This window comes from Neolamprologus brichardi, chromosome 6 (genome assembly GCF_056152115.1).
Source record: "Neolamprologus brichardi isolate AB-2024 chromosome 6, ASM5615211v1, whole genome shotgun sequence".
Lineage (NCBI taxonomy): Eukaryota > Metazoa > Chordata > Actinopteri > Cichliformes > Cichlidae > Neolamprologus > Neolamprologus brichardi.
This window is the reverse complement of record NC_142109.1, coordinates 28,048,643-28,068,783: the sequence shown is the minus strand read 5'-3', so window position 1 is coordinate 28,068,783 and position 20,141 is coordinate 28,048,643. Positions and strand designations below refer to the sequence as shown.

At 41.1% G+C, this 20,141-nt stretch overlaps 1 protein-coding gene across 1 annotated transcript; it reads left to right on the top strand.

Moving 5' to 3' along the window:
• Nucleotides 1-1,398: 1,398 nt before the first annotated feature.
• cp110 (centriolar coiled-coil protein 110) lies at nt 1,399-20,058 on the top strand. The gene is made up of 10 exons (XM_087842010.1): nt 1,399-2,102; nt 2,363-2,482; nt 3,807-6,354; nt 7,009-7,136; nt 11,640-11,741; nt 12,255-12,365; nt 13,196-13,288; nt 13,445-13,561; nt 17,525-17,607; nt 17,826-20,058. Exons 1-10 carry the CDS (start codon nt 1,965-1,967, stop codon nt 17,983-17,985), a joined length of 3,600 nt encoding a protein of 1,199 aa, XP_087698136.1. The 5' UTR covers nt 1,399-1,964; the 3' UTR covers nt 17,986-20,058.
• Nucleotides 20,059-20,141: the final 83 nt, after the last annotated feature.

Here is a 20,141-nt window from a genome sequence, read left to right as displayed (position 1 = left end):
CTTCCAATTTAAATTATTGTCTTTTTTTTTCTCTCTCTCTCTCTTTTTTTTTTTTTTTTGCAATTTGTAGATAGTGACGATGACAAGGTATGGGTAATCACGAAATTAACTGTTTCATCATCGGTCCGATGCATTGTTTAATTTATTGATGTATATAGTGTACGTTTGTTGATAAACAGCTTACTTTATTTTGTATATGACCAATAAACATGTTTTAAAATGGAACGGTCTACGTGTTAGTCATTCATGAATCTTTAGTATTATTAGCACTTTTAAGCAAATATAGTGCAGTTATTATATAAAAACAGTGCGTACAGTGTCGTCAATTATGTTGAATATTGTTGCATTATTTTGTTGCAATAACTGCATTGATTAGTGAAGACAGTTACGTACAGGGTTTAATGAGATCAAGCAAGCTTCCTAGGCAAAGCCTTTTGTAGTACTGAAAAAATACAGTATAATCAATTAAATTAAAGTTTATACAAAAAATAGTCCATATATGGAAAAACATAAATATAGAAAAGCATTTATGACATGTGTAACTATTTGCTGTACAGCAAATGAAGCAAAAAAAAGGAAGCAAAAAGTTTCATTTTTCACACTGTCTGTCTGTGTAAATGGGTCATGGTCGGGAATGGAATAATGAAGGAACAGCCCACAACTGGTCATGAAACTGCGCGACAGTCAACTGTCCCATTACTTTTGAGCCTCTGTAAATGGATCACTGTACAAAAAAAATGTTTGTAAACTTTAGTATCTAAAATAGAGCACCTGTTAACCTTCATACACCTAAGCTGTGTACTTGATTACTTTATATATAAGATTATTTTACACTAGAACCATAACAAATATATATTCTTTACTTGTTCTTAAACCATTGAGCACCACTGATATACAGGGAAACTATTACACACACAAAAAAACCACTTGGTAAGTTTAATAGAACACACAGCTTTAATTGTAGTCCATCCATACACACTTGTTAATGCGATACTGCTGCTGCAGGTGTTTTGCTTTTAGTCTACTGCTCTGCTGCCAGTAAACCAGTCCCTGTGTCTGCTTGGTCACATGCTGCTGACGCTGCCTTTCCCCCCCCCCAGGTGAACACCTGGATTGATATGGTTGAATTGCGGAGTTGATAACCACCTTCATGTTACAACTTAGCCTTACAGGTGCTGTTGGCTTAAGTAAATCCAGATAAGGAAAACATAAACTTGCTTTTTAGGACAGGGCCCTGGAAGAACAACAACAAGCAAATTTAGATTTTTAAATTCTTTGGATTCCAATTTTAATCGTAAAAATATTTAACCAATAAATAAATGCGAGCGTTGTATTCCCTTAATTCTCTTCCGTCTGACACCAAAGTATCTCCATACTTTTCTACATGTTTTTCTTTGGTCAGTCAGGCCTGTGGGGGGCAGTATCACGTTAGTCTGAGTTCAGTGAAAAGTAATTTCTTCTCATTATTTTTTTAAGTATTAAATCCACTTCTTATACTTTGTCCGACGTAACGTTGTAGTGGCTTTCTTCCTTTCCCTTGAGATGCTTTTGTGTTTTTAAAGGGGGTGTTTGTTGAACCCTGGTGTGAATCCACTCCGGGTTTTCGGCGCTCTGTAACCGTCACTGTCGTTCTTTACCCGGTTGTTGCCCCGGAGGAGAGGCGGTAAAAATGTAAACATTGATTTCCCCCAGTGGACCTGGCCAGACTGTCTTTTGTGTTGCTTATAAGAGGACCAACAGTATAGCTGTAGCTTCTACCTTTGCTGAGTTTAACCCCGTGTCTTCTTTTTTTTTTTTTTAAAGTTTATGCGTCTACTTTTAAACGGTAACAAAAAGCAGCCAAAGCTAGCGTTATGTTAGCTAAGCTAGCTAGCAAACTAGCGTTAGCAAACAATAACTTGGTAGTAATTTTTTAGCCGTTAAACTGCCCAAAGTTACTCTCTACTGTGTTCCGATGAAGAGTAATGGAGGAATACGAAGAGTTTGTGCAGCATCTTCTTCCTCAGCTCAGGAGAAGAGAAGAGAAAGAGGAGGAAAACCACAGACCCTCATCTGCATCCTCTGTCATCCGCTTCTATGGACGATCCATCCTCCCTCCTCTGGTGCTGGATAAGTTTATGGCTGTCATCATGGTTGATCATTTTAGCAAAAGGCTGAACTTTTTTTATAGATAGATGCACTCTTAGTTTGAAGGAAAAGGGCGTATATTAATTCAGACACTGAGACATGCTGCCTATCTCCCTTTAATGTAAATTATAGGCATCCATTAATAATAATAATAATGATAAAACAGAAGCAGACTTGTTTGAAATGAAACAGTATTAATTTCAGATAACTCATGTCTGTTTTGTGATAACAACAGCTCTCAGAGAAACAGAGAGAGGAGATGCGTCGACTCAGAGACAAAGCTGCTGCCCACACAGTTCAGTTCAGAGATGATCCCCGGATGGCCTACATCCAGACGATTCTGCACAGCGTTCAGGTAACTTAAGCTTTGTTTTGTTTGTAACCTATGCTGTTGGCTCCTTGTGTGAGAGCAGCTTCAGTTGAGAATGACAGAGTCCGGGCACGAAATACTGAAGGAATATTGTAATCTTTTGTCGTTGTTTTCTTTTATAGGGAGAGAGACGTCTAATGTATAAAAGTACATCAACATCACAGTTTGCACATATGATTTACTTCTGTCAAATGCAACAATACAGTTTAATATGACAGAAGTAAATCTATAGCGCTTTCAGGTGCTGTATGGCCAGCTGTGCCATTTAACGTGAGTAATTTACATGAAATAATTAAAAAACAAATTCTGCTTGAATCTGGACTATCCACCTCCCAAGAGGGTGGTCACTTTATATAAATTTGTCCAATACAGACGGACTCAAATATTGCAATTAATCAAGTATTCTTTGGCTGATAGCCTGCGCCGATACAAATAATTTGTTTTGTTTTAACTATCTTTATGCATTTACCCAATGGACCATTGATGCAGTAAAACACTTGCCTCAGCCATCATGAAATGTCACTATACTGGCTCACAGGGTGGGCTTTGGCTCTTGGCAGTTGTGCAAAAACTATCATTTTTATATTTAAACACGAGACAAATCTCTTATTTGTTTTGTGTTTTAAATCAGTTGCACACCTTTCATTTAAATCTTTTTAAGCCCCTCCTTAAAAACCCAAATCACTCAAAGTTCAGCTTGAGTCAAGAAAACAGAAAACATTTGCGAACCTTTTGGTAGCAAGGTCTGTCTGCTGCATTGCCCGTCTGTCACTGAGGGACTCCTACCTGGTTTGCTTTTAGTAGTGCATGACCAAGTTGAATATTAGGCTTTGCCTGTCCATCTCTCTTCCTGTAGATACTTTGCTGGTCTTCCAAGGAAGTCTGCTGCCACCTGGGCCGTTTTTAAGCTTCCATCTGCCAGTATGGACATCTTGCAGTGGAAGCTGTGATATATATGTACATGGCCCTTGGCAGATGGACTTTATGGTCCAAAACACCCACTACTCTGGGCCTAGCTCTACCAGACAACGCTCTGTACCCCACCTTGTACACCCTGCTTTTTAATAATTTATTTATTTGTTTGTCTGTTGAAATTATTTTTAAAGTTCCAGGGTAATCCCCTGTAAAAAGATGTATTGAAAGTTCATTATATGCATAAGTGTTGAAAATTAAAATTACCAACTAAAATAGCTGTAATTACGTTTTTTGGCATAATCAGTGTTTGGCATTGTTGTATTGAACAGGGAAAAGCACTTTTTTTTTTTTAAATCTCATTGCATTATTTTTGTTTCTGCTCATGTTTTTCCAGCTGAGGAAGACACCAACACTCGAGGAGTTGCTTCAAGAGTCAGAAATTATCACACAATCTTCATATTTCCGTAAAACCACCGGTGGACTGGTGTGTCCGGATGGTTTTTTTGCGGGAAGCAGTGATAATGTTTCGCTCCCAGCTGCAGCGAAAGGAAAAGTTGGTGTTTGTCTTCCTTCACTGACATCGACAACATATAGTGCCTTTTTCGCCTCTAATGTGACACCTCAGGAAAATTACCAGGAAGGATGCCTTACTGACCAAGTTAACAGCCAACAAGGATCCCAGCCAAATTTTTTACATAGTGCGAGCTGCCAGTCGCTCTCCTCCGGTTACGTCACCAACGAGAATGTAGAAAACTGTACTGCTATCTCTGAAAGGATTAATGCAGAAAACGAGAGCAATGTCTCCGACTACTCAGAAGGATTTTATAACACAGTGGGCTTTTTTCTTCACAACACCTCAAATACAATCGCCAAGATGCCAGATATTATCAGCCACCCTCCCATAGATGGAGAGGAATTAGAGAGGAGTGGGCGGGAGTCATCTTTTTGTGATAACTTAACAGACTTGAGAGAAGTTTGTTGCACGTCATTTGAGGAGGATTCACTCTTGTGTAATCCTTTACCAACAGAAAAATCTAAGAATGGTCAACTGGACAGTGTGATGCGTGATGATAACGATCCCTTTAGTTCAGTGCATGACCCTGACAAAGATGCACATTTAGACAAAAATGAGGACTCAGTTGCTTTTTTGGGAAAAAGCAGCTTTTCAGATAATCCAACACATACACAAAGCACTCGTCACCGTCTTACAACAGAACTGTGTGTTCAGCGCAGTCCCAGAGAGACTGAACTAGAGGACAACCAGGTAGATGAAGCAGACTCAAAGCTGTCTGAGGAGCCTTATCGTCTGAGCCTCCAGGCCTTGCTGAAGAAATCTCAGGAGTATCGACGGCACCAGCGGATGCTTAGGAACCAAGCCAAAAACACTAAAATCCAAGAGAGAACCCAAGAACAGCCAAGAGCAAAGGCAGAGGAGCAGAGCAGCTCTGATAAGGAGAATGATGAGATCCCTTACAAGGACACTGTGACTGCAGAGGGGAAGAAGACTAAAGACAAGAGAAGTACTTTTATCTCGTCAGTGGAAACTTCGTTAAAGAAATCCTATGAGAATGAGCGGATGGTTGAAAGTGAACTCTCTGGGAAAAATATGACACATTTAACAGGAGATAGAGATAATAAGGAAATGACTAGTGTTGATGAAGAAACAATCATCATAAGTAATAGGCTGAACAGTTCACAGGAGGTCTTAATAAAGCCAAAACAATTCAGTGCCTTCATCCAGCAACAGCCATTAGAAACTTCCCTTGTTAAAGATCCTCCAGCTTTTTTTAAAGGAGGAGGGAAATATTGCACAGTCCCAGCCCCTAGCTTCTGCAGGAGCCCTGTTCACTACAAAAGAAAAAGTGGACAACAGGTTGGTGTGGAGGAGAGCTCAAAGGGGAAACTTGAGGTTGGTACTGGTTTGAAAGACCATCACAATTCTGAAGAAGTTAATCCAAGTCATCAAAACAGTCCTATAGTGGGTCCTCCTGGAGTGAATCCCACAGTTGAAGGGGAAGTAACAAGCATTTTAACCAAGAGTTCACAGCACATAGATCAGTTGGAGTCAGACCTGTCCAGTCTTAAGGTTCTGATCACAGATCTCGAGTCAACGGTGAAAGAAAACTTGAAAGAAGACAGTCACAGCCAAGCTGAGAGCAGCCTGCAAAGTGAGTTAAGTTTTAAGGGTATGACAAATGAGCAAATAAAAAGTGATTATTGGGAGGACAAGCAGAGAGCTCATGGTGATAATAGCAGTGATGCAGAGTGCAGGAAGTGGTCGAGCAGGCAGTTATATAACAATTACAGAAACATGCATGGAGACTCAGTTCCGGAAGCGACTGTCAGTGACACAGATGATGTTCCCCTCACAGTTAAGGAGAACAGGGATGAGCTCCGTGATTTTAGCGAGCGCAGATTGATCAAAACCTTATCTGCAGAGAGAGAAAGTAGGAAAAAAGTGAGCAAAGAAGCACTAACCGGGAGTTCTGCACAGCCTGGAGATTGCGGAAAGCAGCAGCCACCTGCTAAATGCATCCTTTCTGTGGCTCAGCAGATGCGCATTCCTGATGTTTTCCGAAATGTTCCATCTGATCCTCCTTTTCGGAGTTACATCTCAGTGCCTTCAGATAACAGTAACCACCTTGTTGAAAGAAGGAAAGAATTGGCCCTAGAAGGTCACAACTCCACCCACTCACCATCTCTAAATCAGTCATATGATGTGGACATACCGTCTGGCCTGTGGTTCACTGAAGGATCAGGGTCACAAGGTCATCCTGAGCAAGAAAAGCATCTGACCCCACAGAGTGGCAGTGACGGTCAGGGAGGGGCGTCCAAGGTCAAACGGAGACTGCTAATGCACACGATGGAGGAGACACTGGAAGGGAGTGCCAATACCAGTGGGGGAGCGGACTCTGTCAGACCCAACTCCAGCACACCCAGAGGTAAGAGGAGAAGAGGAAGTGTTGTTTAAATAACCATGTTAGGTATTAGATATTTATTCTCAGTGACATCATACAGAGCCAAGAGTAGAACAAACTGCCTGAAACACAGTGTTTAGAACAGTTTGAGGCCTGACAGTTTATACATGCACCAAAAATAGCTGGCGTCTTTGTGTTGTTTTGTCTTGAGGTGGAGACGCTTGATGTTTAATACAGGAGGGGATAGTGCATCACGTGGAAATGATGAGGTGTTGTGTAAAAAAAACCTCTTTGATCGAGTGGTGACACCTTTCTTTCCATCGTGCCTCGGGTGCCTCAACGCTATAAATGGTTAGGTGTGCTGGTAATGTTGCAGCTCACCCAGACACTGACAGACACCTCGCCCATAATGATGTCTTTAGATTTTGGTTTAAGTGTAATATATGATGGAAAATAAAGGTAAAGAAAAAAAGATAACAGCTCTTCTTTAATCTTTGTGCCACAAAAAGGGAAAAAGGAGAAAATATTTCGACTCAACCCTAGACTCTACATCATTAGAAAGCTAATTTTTCAAATCTTATAAAATATAGTAACAGTTGTGCAAATGACCTGTAGGCAAATGTAGTGGGCCAACAGTGAATTTCATATGTGACCACATGTTGTGTTTCCTGTCTGTAGCTGCAGGGCAGTGGTGTGAAGGTCTCGGCAGTCAGAGGAATAAGCGAGAGCAGCTGAAAGAGATACACGCTGCTCAGGTCAGAGCGCTGCAAGAGGAGCACAGGAGACAGCAGGAGGAGCTGCTACAGGTGAGACTTATTTTATTATTTATTGTATTGTACTATACATATTACTGCTATTTTGTTATTGGATTCATATATTTCCTTTAGATGATAGATCTGAAACATTTTTTTAAAAGTGTGGAAATAGACAAATGTGAAGCAAAGAAAAAGAGTGGCAGAAGGTTTATTTGAGAGTCCAGTTATGTACTAATTACTCTGGGAAGAAAATACCTGACATATACAAACTCGTTTGTTTAATACTTGCTGCACCTCTGATGGTTTGTTGCCAATTTGGATAAAAATCTCCTGATAAGGTTTTAACTAATAGTACAGTGTAAGCACATACAGTGGGGCAAAAAAGTATTTAGTCAGCCACCGATTGTGCAAGTTCCCCCACTTAAAATGATGACAGAGGTCAGTAATTTGCACCAGAGGTACACTTCAACTGTGAGAGACAGAATGTGAAAAAAAAATCCATGAATTCACATGGTAGGATTTGTAAAGAATTTATTCGTAAATCAGGGTGGAAAATAAGTATTTGGTCACCTCAAACAAGGAAAATCCCTGGCTCTCACAGACCTGTAACGTCTTCTGTAAGAAGCTTTTCTGTCCCCCACTCGTTACCTGTATGAATGGCACCTGTTTGACCTCATCATCTGTATAAAAGACACCTGTCCACAGCCTCAACCAGTCAGACTCCAAACTCTGCCATGGCCAAGACCAAAGAGCTTTCGAAGGACACCAGGAAAAGAATTGTAGACCTGCACCAGACTGGGAAGAGTGAATCTACAATAGGCAAGCAGCTTGGTGTGAAAAAATCAACTGTGGGAGCAATCATCAGAAAATGGAAGACATACAAGACCACTGATAATCTCCCTCGATCTGGGGCTCCACGCAAGATCTCATCCCGTGGGGTCAAAATGATCATGATAACGGTGAGCAAAGATCCCAGAACCACACGGGGGGACCTGGTGAATGACCTGCAGAGAGCTGGGACCAAAGTAACAAAGGTCACCATCAGTAACACACTACAACGGCAGGGAATCAAATCCCGCAGTGCCAGACGTGTTCCGCTGCTGAAGCCAGTGCATGTCCAGGCCCGTCTGAAGTTTGCCAGAGAGCACATGGATGATACAGCAGAGGATTGGGAGAATGTCATGTGGTCAGATGAAACCAAAGTAGAACTTTTTGGTATAAACTCAACTCGTCGTGTTTGGAGGAAGAAGAATACTGAGTTGCATCCCAAGAACACCATACCTACTGTGAAGCATGGGGGTGGAAACATCATGCTATGGGGCTGTTTTTCTGCCAAGGGGACAGGACGACTGATCCGTGTTAAGGACAGAATGAATGGGGCCAAGTATCGTGAGATTTTGAGCCAAAACCTCCTTCCATCAGTGAGAACTTTGAAGATGAAACGAGGCTGGGTCTTCCAACATGACAATGATCCAAAACACACCGCCCGGGCAACAAAGGAGTGGCTCCGTAAGAAGCATTTGAAAGTCCTGGAGTGGCCTAGCCAGTCTCCAGACCTCAACCCCATAGAAAATCTGTGGCGGGAGTTGAAAGTCCGTGTTGCTCGGCGACAGCCCCAAAACATCACTGCTCTTGAGAAGATCTGCATGGAGGAATGGGCCAAAATACCAGCTACTGTGTGTGCAAACCTGGTAAAGACCTATAGTAAACGTTTGACCTCTGTTATTGCCAACAAAGGTTATGTTACAAAGTATTGAGTTGTATTTTTGTTATTGACCAAATACTTATTTTCCACCCTGATTTACGAATAAATTCTTTACAAATCCTACCATGTGAATTCATGGATTTTTTTTTCACATTCTGTCTCTCACAGTTGAAGTGTACCTCTGGTGCAAATTACTGACCTCTGTCATCATTTTAAGTGGGGGAACTTGCACAATCGGTGGCTGACTAAATACTTTTTTGCCCCACTGTATAACCCAAAGACTTTAGACTGATTTAAACACCCATTTTTCTGCTCTGTATGATGTCACTAGGAGTGGATATCCCTGATATGGTTACCTCCTATTCAAACCTTTTGAGAACGAGGGGCAGCCAATCAGAAGAAAGTTGGCTTAAGTCATCTTGGTGGAGAGAGCGGATGCTCTCAGGGGCTACCCCATGGCCCAGTATAAAATAAATAAGGATTATTTTGAATTGTGACTCATACAAAAGTATTTTAGCAGAGTCCAAGAATAAATCTATAGAACTGACAATGAGAATAATCTGGCACTTTAATAATGATGATAATTATTCGCATATGTTTAGTTGGTAATACCAGCTCATTGTTATTGTCTTAGTGAGGAGTGTTTGATGTACAGAAAAAAACTATCAAATTAACCAATAGTGCTAAAAAAGTAATGTTTTTTGATCTCAGGAAGTGCTATGGTTAGAAAAGGTTTAGGGACCACTGCTGCAGCTAATGGATTTAATCAGAACAGCTTTAAAATATCATGCATACAGAGCTGACATCAAACATGTCGCCCAAGGTGTTTGCAGTTAAATAAAAAGAGTGTTTATACTTGTGTTAGTGTTATTTATTTTTTTATGGTAATTTCACTCTACATCTCACTGAGATTTGTTTATTCACAAAATATCTCAGAATATTAAGTTAAGTGCTAGATGATATCGATGAAAATTACTTACAGTAAGTCACACAATAACAAACCAAAAATGCTAATAAAAAATAAAGAATGATAACAAAGAATTGAATTAAATGGAAAAAAATACAGGTGTAGGCTTATTACACCTGTGCTGTTTATTTATTAATTATTATTAATAATTTGTTCAATATGAGTTGTAAGCTGGATAGCTTGATGTAAAATAGATTGAAGACTTGAAATGTTATCCAGAAACTGCTGTATGCGCAGAAATATTGCATTTTATACGCTGAAAAACATTTTTATGCTTTTCTTTAGTCTGTTGCCATAAATATTCTCGTGCACAAAGAAAGTTGAGAAGAAATACAGCATTTACTCATATCATATATAGAATGGCATCTATTGGGTATAATGTTTTAGCAGTTCTTTTAGCTTTTTTTTTTTACACATAGTTTTCAATCATGAGTTTAAATAAATTGTTTTATTTGATGCAATCTAAAGCTGTTTGTCAAATTACATCAAGAAAATGGAGAAAATAATCTGAAATTATATATTCCTGAGACCCCCGAACAAGTGATCATTTATTCTAAGTCTAAATATGGCAAAAACGCAGTCAGTTACCTCCCTCCCATTGGTCTGCTTCTTGCATTAGATTGCATCACATATTGCTGTACAGATCTAGCACTGCGTAATTCCAGTACAGCAACCATAATTCACTCCGCCAAGGTTTCCGACTTCACCCAAAGTCACCTATGAGAAATAAAAACTGAGCTCCAGTTTTAATCTTTTAAAGACAAGGAAAACAGGCGTTGTGAGTTTCTAGCCAATTTACTGAGCGGTAATACAACACTGACCATAAATGCTTCTTTGAAACTAGAAGCAGGCATTTGAAAAAGACTCTGGCATTGTTCCACATGTGACCATGTGCACACAAACGCACACGCACACACACTGTCACCCTACCTGTTAGAGTGAGCTTTTGGAGACCCAGGTCGTGGGCTGACTACAGACGTTTGCTCATTACAAGAGACCTTCAGACTCTCCCCAGTAAAAAAAAAAAAGGGTTTCTACCATAAATGTTTCATTACATCCCTAAGAGGCGAGCTGGCACGGTCGCCTCTTTCTGTGAGTGTATGTGCGTGTGTGTGTGTGTGTGTGTGTCTGTGTGTGTGCGCACATGCAAGACTTCAAGGACGCCTGCTGTTCTCTGGCAACCGGTTCCTGTTTCTTCAGCTTGTGTCTGTGTTTGTTCTTGGCCCGTGTCCTTGCCCTGTTAATCACAGGCTCTGTTTAATTTATGTATCCTTAACAACAATATAATTAACATAAGCTGTTTCATAAAAAGACTTCTTTTTGACTCCCCTCTGTCCTTCCATCATCTGCGCTGTGATGAGAGCGAGCTGTCTGCTGGACTCTCTGGTAGCGGGTGGAGGGGATCAAGGGAATTGACACAGAAAAGGAAAGGATAATTTGTTTAATTCATGAGCGTCTGTGGTTAAGTGCCAGATCGTCCCGCTGAGTGCCACCACTAATGGTCCCTTTGCCTTCTCCTCCTTCTCCTCCCTCCTTTTTTTTTTACCTCCTCTCTCCTCTGATCCCACTTTTTGTTTTGTTTTATACCTCCACCAACATTGTTTTTACTCTCTGGCTGTATTAATTTCCTCCATCTCTCTCATCTCATCATCCCAGTCATCCCTCTCCTCCTCTGCTCCGCTGCTCATCTCATCCCTCTTACCTCTGTGCCCCATCTCTCCCCCTTCTGTCTCTTCCTCTCTACCCTCAATTAATTTCTTTCTCCTGCCTCATTTGCTGTCCTTTCCAATTCAATATTTTCCAACCTTGCCTGCTCCCAAATGTGCACTCACATACACATGAACTTTTCCTCTTATTCCGTATGTGTCTCTCTGTCTCTCAGGCGCTGGAAGTCCGTTATCGTCTCCTTCAGAGCGTGTCCTTCCCCTGCTCCATGTCAGGCTCACGTCTTGGGGACACGTTGACCTTTTCTACCCTCACTCAGGTATTACCATAATATTTGTCCACTCATGTGGGTGATGCAGAAAGCTTGCCCTGCTCACCCTTTTATCTGAAGGATTTTTAGTCATCACCAGTTGGCTGACACGCTCATGTAAAACAGACACTCCACCCCCCACACGTCTTAATCCTCATCAGCATCCCTTTTTATCTGTTATTGTGCTTTTATACGTCTCCCCGCACAGCAGTTCAGCTTCAGTAGAAGTACATTTGTTCAACAAACATGTCTTTTTAATGCAACCGCTCTTGAATCAACAAGTGAGTGATGGCACATCAGCTGCTTATTATTCTGCTTATTATTCTCTATTATAATGATGAGCCACGAGTCCACTTGCGTTGATGCACTAAACAGATGCCAACCAAAAGACCTTGAGAAGCTGCGTGGGAAATTAATTGGTTGTCACTGATGGAATTAGCATTCTCCTCTCTCCTCCCCTCTGGTTCTCATTATTCACCCCTCTCTCATCACTCGTTTTCCCTTCTTTCTCCTCTTCCTCAGCCCTCCAGCTCGCAGCACTACCGCCCCCTGCTGGCAGCGGCTGTGAAGGGTTTTCTAACTCGCAGGCTGCTGAGGACGGAGAGAGTAACACAGCTGGTGCGCACCGTCAGGGTGAGTGGAGACAGCAGCGACACGTCTGTTTCTTGCAGCACATGCTCTTATTGTCATTAAATGAGCTCTGCTTGTGTGCAGATGTGTACAGCTGTGCCTAATTTAATTTATTAGGATACCCTTTAGCTACAGCCATGCAGCTGCGATCCTTCCTGAAGTCCTTGACAGTGCAGCATACCGTCTAAAACAGAGACTTCCTCCATCAGGGGTCACGTTAAACAAATATTTTCCATCACTTATGATGTTTTTGCGTTCGTTTGTTTTTTAACAGTGACAGATGAATCTGATCATCTAGACAGGCTAAAACACTGGTAGTGGGTTAAGCATAAGATTAACCAACACACATGAACACAGTGTTGCTGGCAACATCTTGTCTTTTATACCATAACAAAACGCGACCACCAGAAGTCCAGTCACAGTCACTGGATGGCTTTGAAAAGTGTGAATGTTTTAGTAAAGTCTTCACTATCTTACATTTGTTTGTAAAAACAACCCTCAAATAGACTGAGGGATTATTATACCATCCATGTTTGATATTTGAATAGAAGAAATAAAAAAAATTGGGGGTGTCTTCAGCAGCTGAAGCAACTGTGTTCTTAATTTTGGTGAAATTTAAATTTTTACTAAATAACATGTAAACCAGCAGGTGCTGGCAGCGTTTTTTGTTTTTGTTTTTTGTACTTTAATTTAATCGTAAATCCATGAATATTTTAAATATCTATTTGACAGATTTCACCATTCAGTTTGTCTCTGTGTAAACATAATATTCATGATAAATATAACTAAATAACAGCGCAATCTTTGCTGTGTGTGTGCTTTTGCTCATTTAGGACACACAGCAGTTCCTGCAGGCCCTCCGGCAGCAGAGCACTCAGCTCTGCAACAAACAGGACCTCTTACTGCAGGAGAGAGTCACACTGCAGGTATAAATGTTGTAAACACATCTGTTAACCTCTCTGCTCTTCTGCACACCGTCAACTCAACAATTACTCGCTCCATTAGCAGTTACCACAACAGTTACTGTGACTGCACGCATTCATTGAAGCCATCGTCCGCTCTGTAATTGTTTGCTCCTCCAGCTGCGCGCTGCACTTTATGAGGTCTACGACATATTCTTCAACCTGTCAGCCAGAGAGCGAATGCAGCTGATCAGCTGGGACAGAGAGCTCGCCAAGGAGAGAGAGCTCAGACGACAGGTAACCTTTTCAGGAGATCATAAGCTGTGTTTACACATGTGGTCAGTAGTCAGGTTTTCTTCTGGTTCTCCAGTCAAGTGACCGTAAAGTGACCCTGGAGTATTTTAGTGGCAGTCTTAATAAGAAATTTCACATTCTCTAAGTACTGTGGAAAAGTGCTTCAGTGCTTCCTTTATTACCACCTGTATTACTTCCTTTTGCAGAGGCTACACAGAATCTTTTGTAGAAGGAAAAGAGATAATGCACTCCCACAATTCACAGAAACACCAAAGAAACAGTCAGCATGACTGAGAAGTGATGCAGGTCATTTAAATGTTAATGAACAGTATGTTTTCCATTTTGTGGCATAACCTTTATTATGGTTGAACCTCTAAACTAAAAGGTGAACTCTGAATATACTACATTGCAATGGTAAAACTGAATGATATAATAATAATAATAATAATGGATTGGATTTATATAGCGCTTTTCAAGGCACCCAAAGCGCTTTACAATGCCACTATTCATTCACTCTCGCATTCACACACTGGTGGAGGCAAGCTACGGTTGTAGCCACAGCTGCCCTGGGGCAGACTGACAGAAGCAAGGCTGCCATATCGCGCCATCGGCCCCTCTGGCCATCACCAGTAGGCAGTAGGGTAAAGTGTCTTGCCCAAGGACACAACGACCAGGACAGAGAGCCCGGGGATCGAACCAGGGACTTTCCGGTTACAGATGCGTCACGGTCTGAGCCACGGTCGCCCCCGATATGATGCTGTTACATTGTTTGACAGACTTCGGGTGTGTGTACGTATTTATGTGCAAAAATCATGAATTCATTTTAGTGCAGTCAGAGAAAGCTTTTAACAAAATTAACACTGGATCATCTCTCCAGCAAGAAGGGAAAATATGAGTGGATGGGATGAGCAGCTAATCATATTTCACTTTATGTTCTCTATTCCTTTGACTTAACCAAAGTGTCCTTCATAACAGGTGATTAACCTTATGTTTAACTCCTGACATGCACAGGACATGCATATAGTTAGCTATAACTTGTTACAATACAATACTACCCAGGTTCCTGTGTACCACACCTGAAGACTCATTAATTCATAAGACTGTGTGTTCATGTGACAGCAAGTCAAAAGGTTAAAGTAAGAAAGCCTCACACTGTTTTGTTTTTGTTTTTTCCTCACTTTCACTATAAAATTAAGGCTCATGAGGATGTAAGAGTACACCAGCTGGGTCAAAAGACACATCACACAAATGCAGTTGTGGTTAGAAGTTTGTATACACTCACTGTCGGCATGAATGTCACAGAAATTTTGGTCTTTGTTTATTTTTAACTTCATTTTTCAGGGTGGAGTGGTACATCGTACAGCATATACATCACACACATGACTTTTAAAAAGTCCAAAGATTTAATTTATTTTGGGTTTTCTGCAACTCACAGAGTCAAGTATACATACAAGCTCAAATATATCCATGCACCACCAGTAATAGTTGGTTAAATTTTTTGCAGCAAGTTCAACCTTGACCAGATCCTTTAGTACCCATTAACGAGCTTCTGGCACAGTTCTGGCTGGATATTTGACCACTCTTCTTTACAGAACTGATTCTGAGTTCATTTAAACTGGTTAGTTTCCTGTTATAGACCCAACTGTATGGAGCCCCAGAGCATGATGATGCCACCACCATGCTTGACAGCTGGGCTAGTGTTCTTATATTTGAAAGTCTCCCCTTTTTCCTCCAAACATACTCCTTGTCATATTGGGCACAGGACTCAACCTCTGCCTCATCTAACCATGAAACTGTTCCCCAGAAGGCAATCGGCTTGTCCATGTGGTTAGCTGCATATTTCAGTGAAGCTGGAGGTGTCTGTTTTGGAGCAAAGACTTCTTTCTCTGCACCCTTTCAGTCCATTTTGAGTTTCAGCTCATTTCACGGTGGATACTGATGCTGATGTTCCAGCAGTTTCCAGTTCATGGCAGTGTTGAGCCTTGGTGGTCCCTGTGTTGTTCCTGACCATCCAAACCAATTTCCTCTCATCTGAGCGTGACAGTTTGGGTCTTCTTTCAGACCCTGGCAAAGTGGTGACTAGGACAGGGCAATATTGCCAAAAATATTTATCACAATATATATTTGAAAATTTGCGATAACGATATAACTGAGGATATAATTGACGCGAGACAAAATACTTTACAACTCCACAACTTTATTAGTGCAAAAAAACCCCATCAATGTATTTTCACTTAAACAAGCAGCTGTTTTTTATGTGCATTAAAGCTATATAAAAATTTAAGAGTGCAAATGGAAATTCCTTGCTGACAGTTTAACCAAAAGGCATTTCCAGTGTAAATTGGCCGACATATCCTCAGCATAACCATGTATAATATCCACAAAACTTAAAAAGAGGTTATACACACACAATACGGTAATATTATGTTGAAGCACAGTACGTATCACTCCGCGAGGCTCCCGACTACGGTAGCCGTAATGCTCTGACATCAAGCAGTGCGGCTCTGTAGCTTCCAAAAGTCGTACTAAAACATTTTTTGACATATTTCTGAGCACCGTGTACCACATAAAATCAGTTCAAAGTCAGTAAGCTCAACCAGAATTCATACATAAGGCACACGGAATTATAAGGGGCACTGTCAATTTTTCAGAAAATCAAAGGATTGATTTTAAGTGTGCCGTATTTTCCGAAAAACATGGTAATAATGACGGCCCGCTAGCACGCTCTACCAAAAAATGTGCTCTGGTGTGTATCTGACAGAAGAAAGCCAAACCAGTTCCACACCACTGAAGTTGCAGCATTTTTACAAACCAATTCTGGTTCATCCGTTTCATTCAACGATCTGCTTTCGCCCTTCTCATTCTCTGTCGCCGCTATGCTTTTTCCACCATGTACGTATGGGGAAAAAAAGGCATTGCGCAAGCGCGTTTTACCCATATTATATCATGATATTTCATTTTCTTATCGTTGCCCAACATTATACCCGTATTACCGTGAACGTTATGATATGGCCCAGCCCTAGTGGTGACACATAAAAATAATGTGTACTTTGATACAGTTGTTTGAACTGGTGATATTGGAATCTGTTTAGAAATGACTCCAAAAGACCTTCCTAACTCTGGTAAATCCACAATTCTCCTTCTTAGATCTTCACTGAGTTTCTTGGACTTTCACATTGTTCTAATTATTGATCAATCCGTTGAGTGCCATCAAACAAGTTCTTCTAATGCTGGCAAAGAGAAACTATCAGCTGTAGTTTGTGATCTGAGTTTCTAGGCTGAGAAGCAGAAATTCGGTGTAAAAAACGGTGTATAAATTTGCTTTTGACACTGGTGACATACATGCCAATTTCAGTGCCCCTCCCGAAAATCTCCCGGAGCCACCATTCTCCTGATTTTCCACCCAGACAACAAAATTGAAAAACCCCAGATTGGCCCGGTCAATTCCAGTCTCCAACAATGGCTTCTACTACTGCAGCTACTTAGTTTTAATATTACTCTTATTACTCATTCTGGGTCGCAAAATAAACTTTTCGAAAATTTACGCCAGCATCCAGTTATATTTTAGATAACAAGGAGCAGACAGCAGAGTTTCACTCCACCGAGAGAGCTTGTGACGTAATTCTGAAGGCTAGACTGTCCAATTTCACAGTCGCTCATTTCCGGTCTACCCGGCTTTCTGTAGACCGCGAAGGCCAGGTCCTCAGGTGGACGCAGCCTCTGAATTTGGACAGCCCCGCTGTTTCCGGCCGGACAATAATAACAGTGACATTTAACTTATTTTATCCATTTTAGCCAAATTCTAATTTTTTGTCCCACCCCCACCCAACAGCCCTTTTGAATGTCTCCCTAATTCTGAGGTCTCAAGGTTGGCAGGTATGACTGGCTGCTGCAGAGACTATGTTCTAAATATTGTGCATTTTTACGTGTGTGTGTGTGTGCGTGCGTGCGCGCTTGTGTGTTTAGGGTTCACAGACTGGCCGCCCCAGAGGAAAGAGCTTTCTGTCAGCTGCAACACAGAAGTCGCTGGAGAGGAAAAGAGGAATGATGTGAGTTTTTCCTGCATCGTTGCTGTTTTTCTGTTTTCTTCACAAACCAAACCCAGTCATTACACGTTACATAAGAACCACTGGAGTGGGTTTTTATTGCAAGGTAAAAATGCAGCAGTTCCTTTAATTTTGTGATGAATTGAAAATCCTGCACCACAGAAAGAAAAAACTTTCTTCTTCATTTCTTTGTCAGCTCCTAAAACTTGTCTTTGTTTCAGGATCCAAAGAAAGGCTGCAGGAAGGCACCGTGGGGTTATGACGAGGACAGCACAAAAGTCTGGATTCTCTGCTGAGCCCCTGCCAGAAACCAAACGAGGACATTTCAGAGCAAATCCTCAGAGGGTCCCCAAGAGCGCTTCCTCCTTTAGACCCCAATGACACCTTCCTAATTGGCCCCAGTGAGAACTCCTAACAAGCCCTCTAGTGATTACATGAATAGAGTATTACTAATCATTTGAGAGTTTCCAAATCCAAAAACCAAATTTGATTCAAATGGATGACTAATGCATATCATTGTATTTCATCTCGGGGGCTTTGAGAACATTTTTGACACCTGGTGTCCACAGAGGAGCGGCTATGTCACGTCTGCTTCCGGCATTTTTTAAATTAAATAATTTATTTTATTTTTTTGCCATCTTCAGATTATTCATGTTGAAGATATTTGTGCGAAAATGTGGAGTTGACAGAAAAAATCGTTTGGCAGCAACTTTAAAGGGTTGTTCACAGCACCTGAAAGATTTATAGACTCGCAGCAGACGTTCTGACAGCTACCGTGAACAGTATTGATCATCTCTCTGTTCCTTTGGGTACTAGAGGAAGACAGCAGTTCATAAATGTGGGGTCAAATATTAGATTTGTGTTGGGAACAAATACTCTTTAGTAGGTTGTGCATTGTAGTCTTCAGATAGGCAATCGCTTTGTTTAAAGGTGACCAATTGTGCTTATTTCCAGCCTAATATTTTAATTCATGAACTCCACTAGAGTGGCTTTGCATGATTCACAGGTAGCAGATATCCTTATTTGTCTTTTGCTGAGGCTTGGTGCAGCTCCTCAGTCCATCCATTGTCTGAAATAAGATACTTTAGCTCCTCTTTTGTTAACTTTGTGACCACTTTGACTGAAATTTCAGGACCACAGATCCTGAAACATATTCTTAAAGTGTGACTGCTGTCACATGCCTTAAAGTTGGCGAGCTAATAGTTACACAGCAGCTTGTTTCACGTTTGCTGACATTGGCAGCTCTTTGCCTGCATAAGCTTTATAAACATCTATGAAAGAGAATAAAATATACTTCAATCTTACTCTCAGATTTGAAACATAGCTTGGAGTTTTGTTCTGCTTATTTCCAGTTCCATTTTTTGTTGTTTGACTCTACCAGCATGGCTTTGCATGATTAACAGTTAAAGGCTTTCCTTATTATCTGATACTACGCCTTGGCGTAGCACCTCGCTCTCGTTCACTAGCTGAAATGAGCTGTTTTAGTCAACTTTCTCCTGATTGGCTGCCCCTCATAAAACAGGTTTCAAGCAGAAAGTGGGTGGGGCTTCTGTGCCTGAGAAGACCATATTAGGGATATTCCCTTTCTTTTAAAGCCAAGCGTAGATAAAACAGTTAGAGCAGTGTGAAGCCTTAACTTTTGTCCGTGCCACAGTATTTATGACAGAAAACAAGAAAAATTATAATAGATCCACTTGATGATGTTAGGAAGTAAACATGTGGTAGATAAGCTTTTTCAGAGCAGACACTTTGGAAAAGCACCCTTGTATGTGCTGTGCTGTATGGCTGTTACATTTAATGGGAAATAAGCATTGCTTGTGTTTTTCCTGCTGCTGTTATAAATCTTTGTCTTTTGTGGAAAAAACAGTATTTCCCCTTTTCCACAAAGACAATGCTGGTGCCCAGTGTAGTGCAGACTAGTCCCAAGTGACAAAAGCTGAGGCCAGCACTACGCTTCAGAGATCCCAGGCACGGTGTTTTAGGCACTCAGGTCAGTGACCATGAGAAGGACTATCACAACAACCAGCCGAGGCAGTCGTCAGATTCTCTCTGTCATCATTTTTCTTCCCACAGTATTTCTTAACTTCTCGCAACTCAGCATAATCACCACTAAAACCAGTTGAGAGGTGGACCGGTTCTCTGGAAGCTCTCTGTGTGGGTGGAAAAGAGGTGCATTAGGACACCCAGCTGAAACACACCTGTTCATTCATCACCTTCGTGATTCACCACCTCTTGTATTCACACATATTAAACCCTGCTTGTGTGATATGAGTAGTATTTTGTTCATCTTCATATCGATGGCTGATACTTGACTTGAATTGTTACTCTTCGTGTTGCCTTAAATATTTGTAGCTAAAACCTTTTGCAAATTTTGTATTGTTGTGGATTTTTGATTTGTTTTAAATGTTATTTATTTGTTCGTGTTTGATAATAATAAACTTTTATTTACACTGAGTTGTTGATGTGACGTGTGAAATTGAGGGAAAGTACAGACTCCCAGCAGCAGGGGGCGGTGTTCGCGGCTCCCGCCTGATTTA

Coding starts and splice junctions, on each gene's coding strand:
- cp110 (XM_087842010.1), top strand. CDS start 1,965: ATGGAGGAATACGAAGAGTTTGTGCAGCATCTTCTTCCTCAGCTCAGG. Junction 13,562..17,524: donor AGAGAGAGCTCAGACGACAG/GTAACCTTTTCA, acceptor TTGTGTGTTTAG/GGTTCACAGACTGGCCGCCC. Junction 17,608..17,825: donor GAGAGGAAAAGAGGAATGAT/GTGAGTTTTTCC, acceptor TCTTTGTTTCAG/GATCCAAAGAAAGGCTGCAG.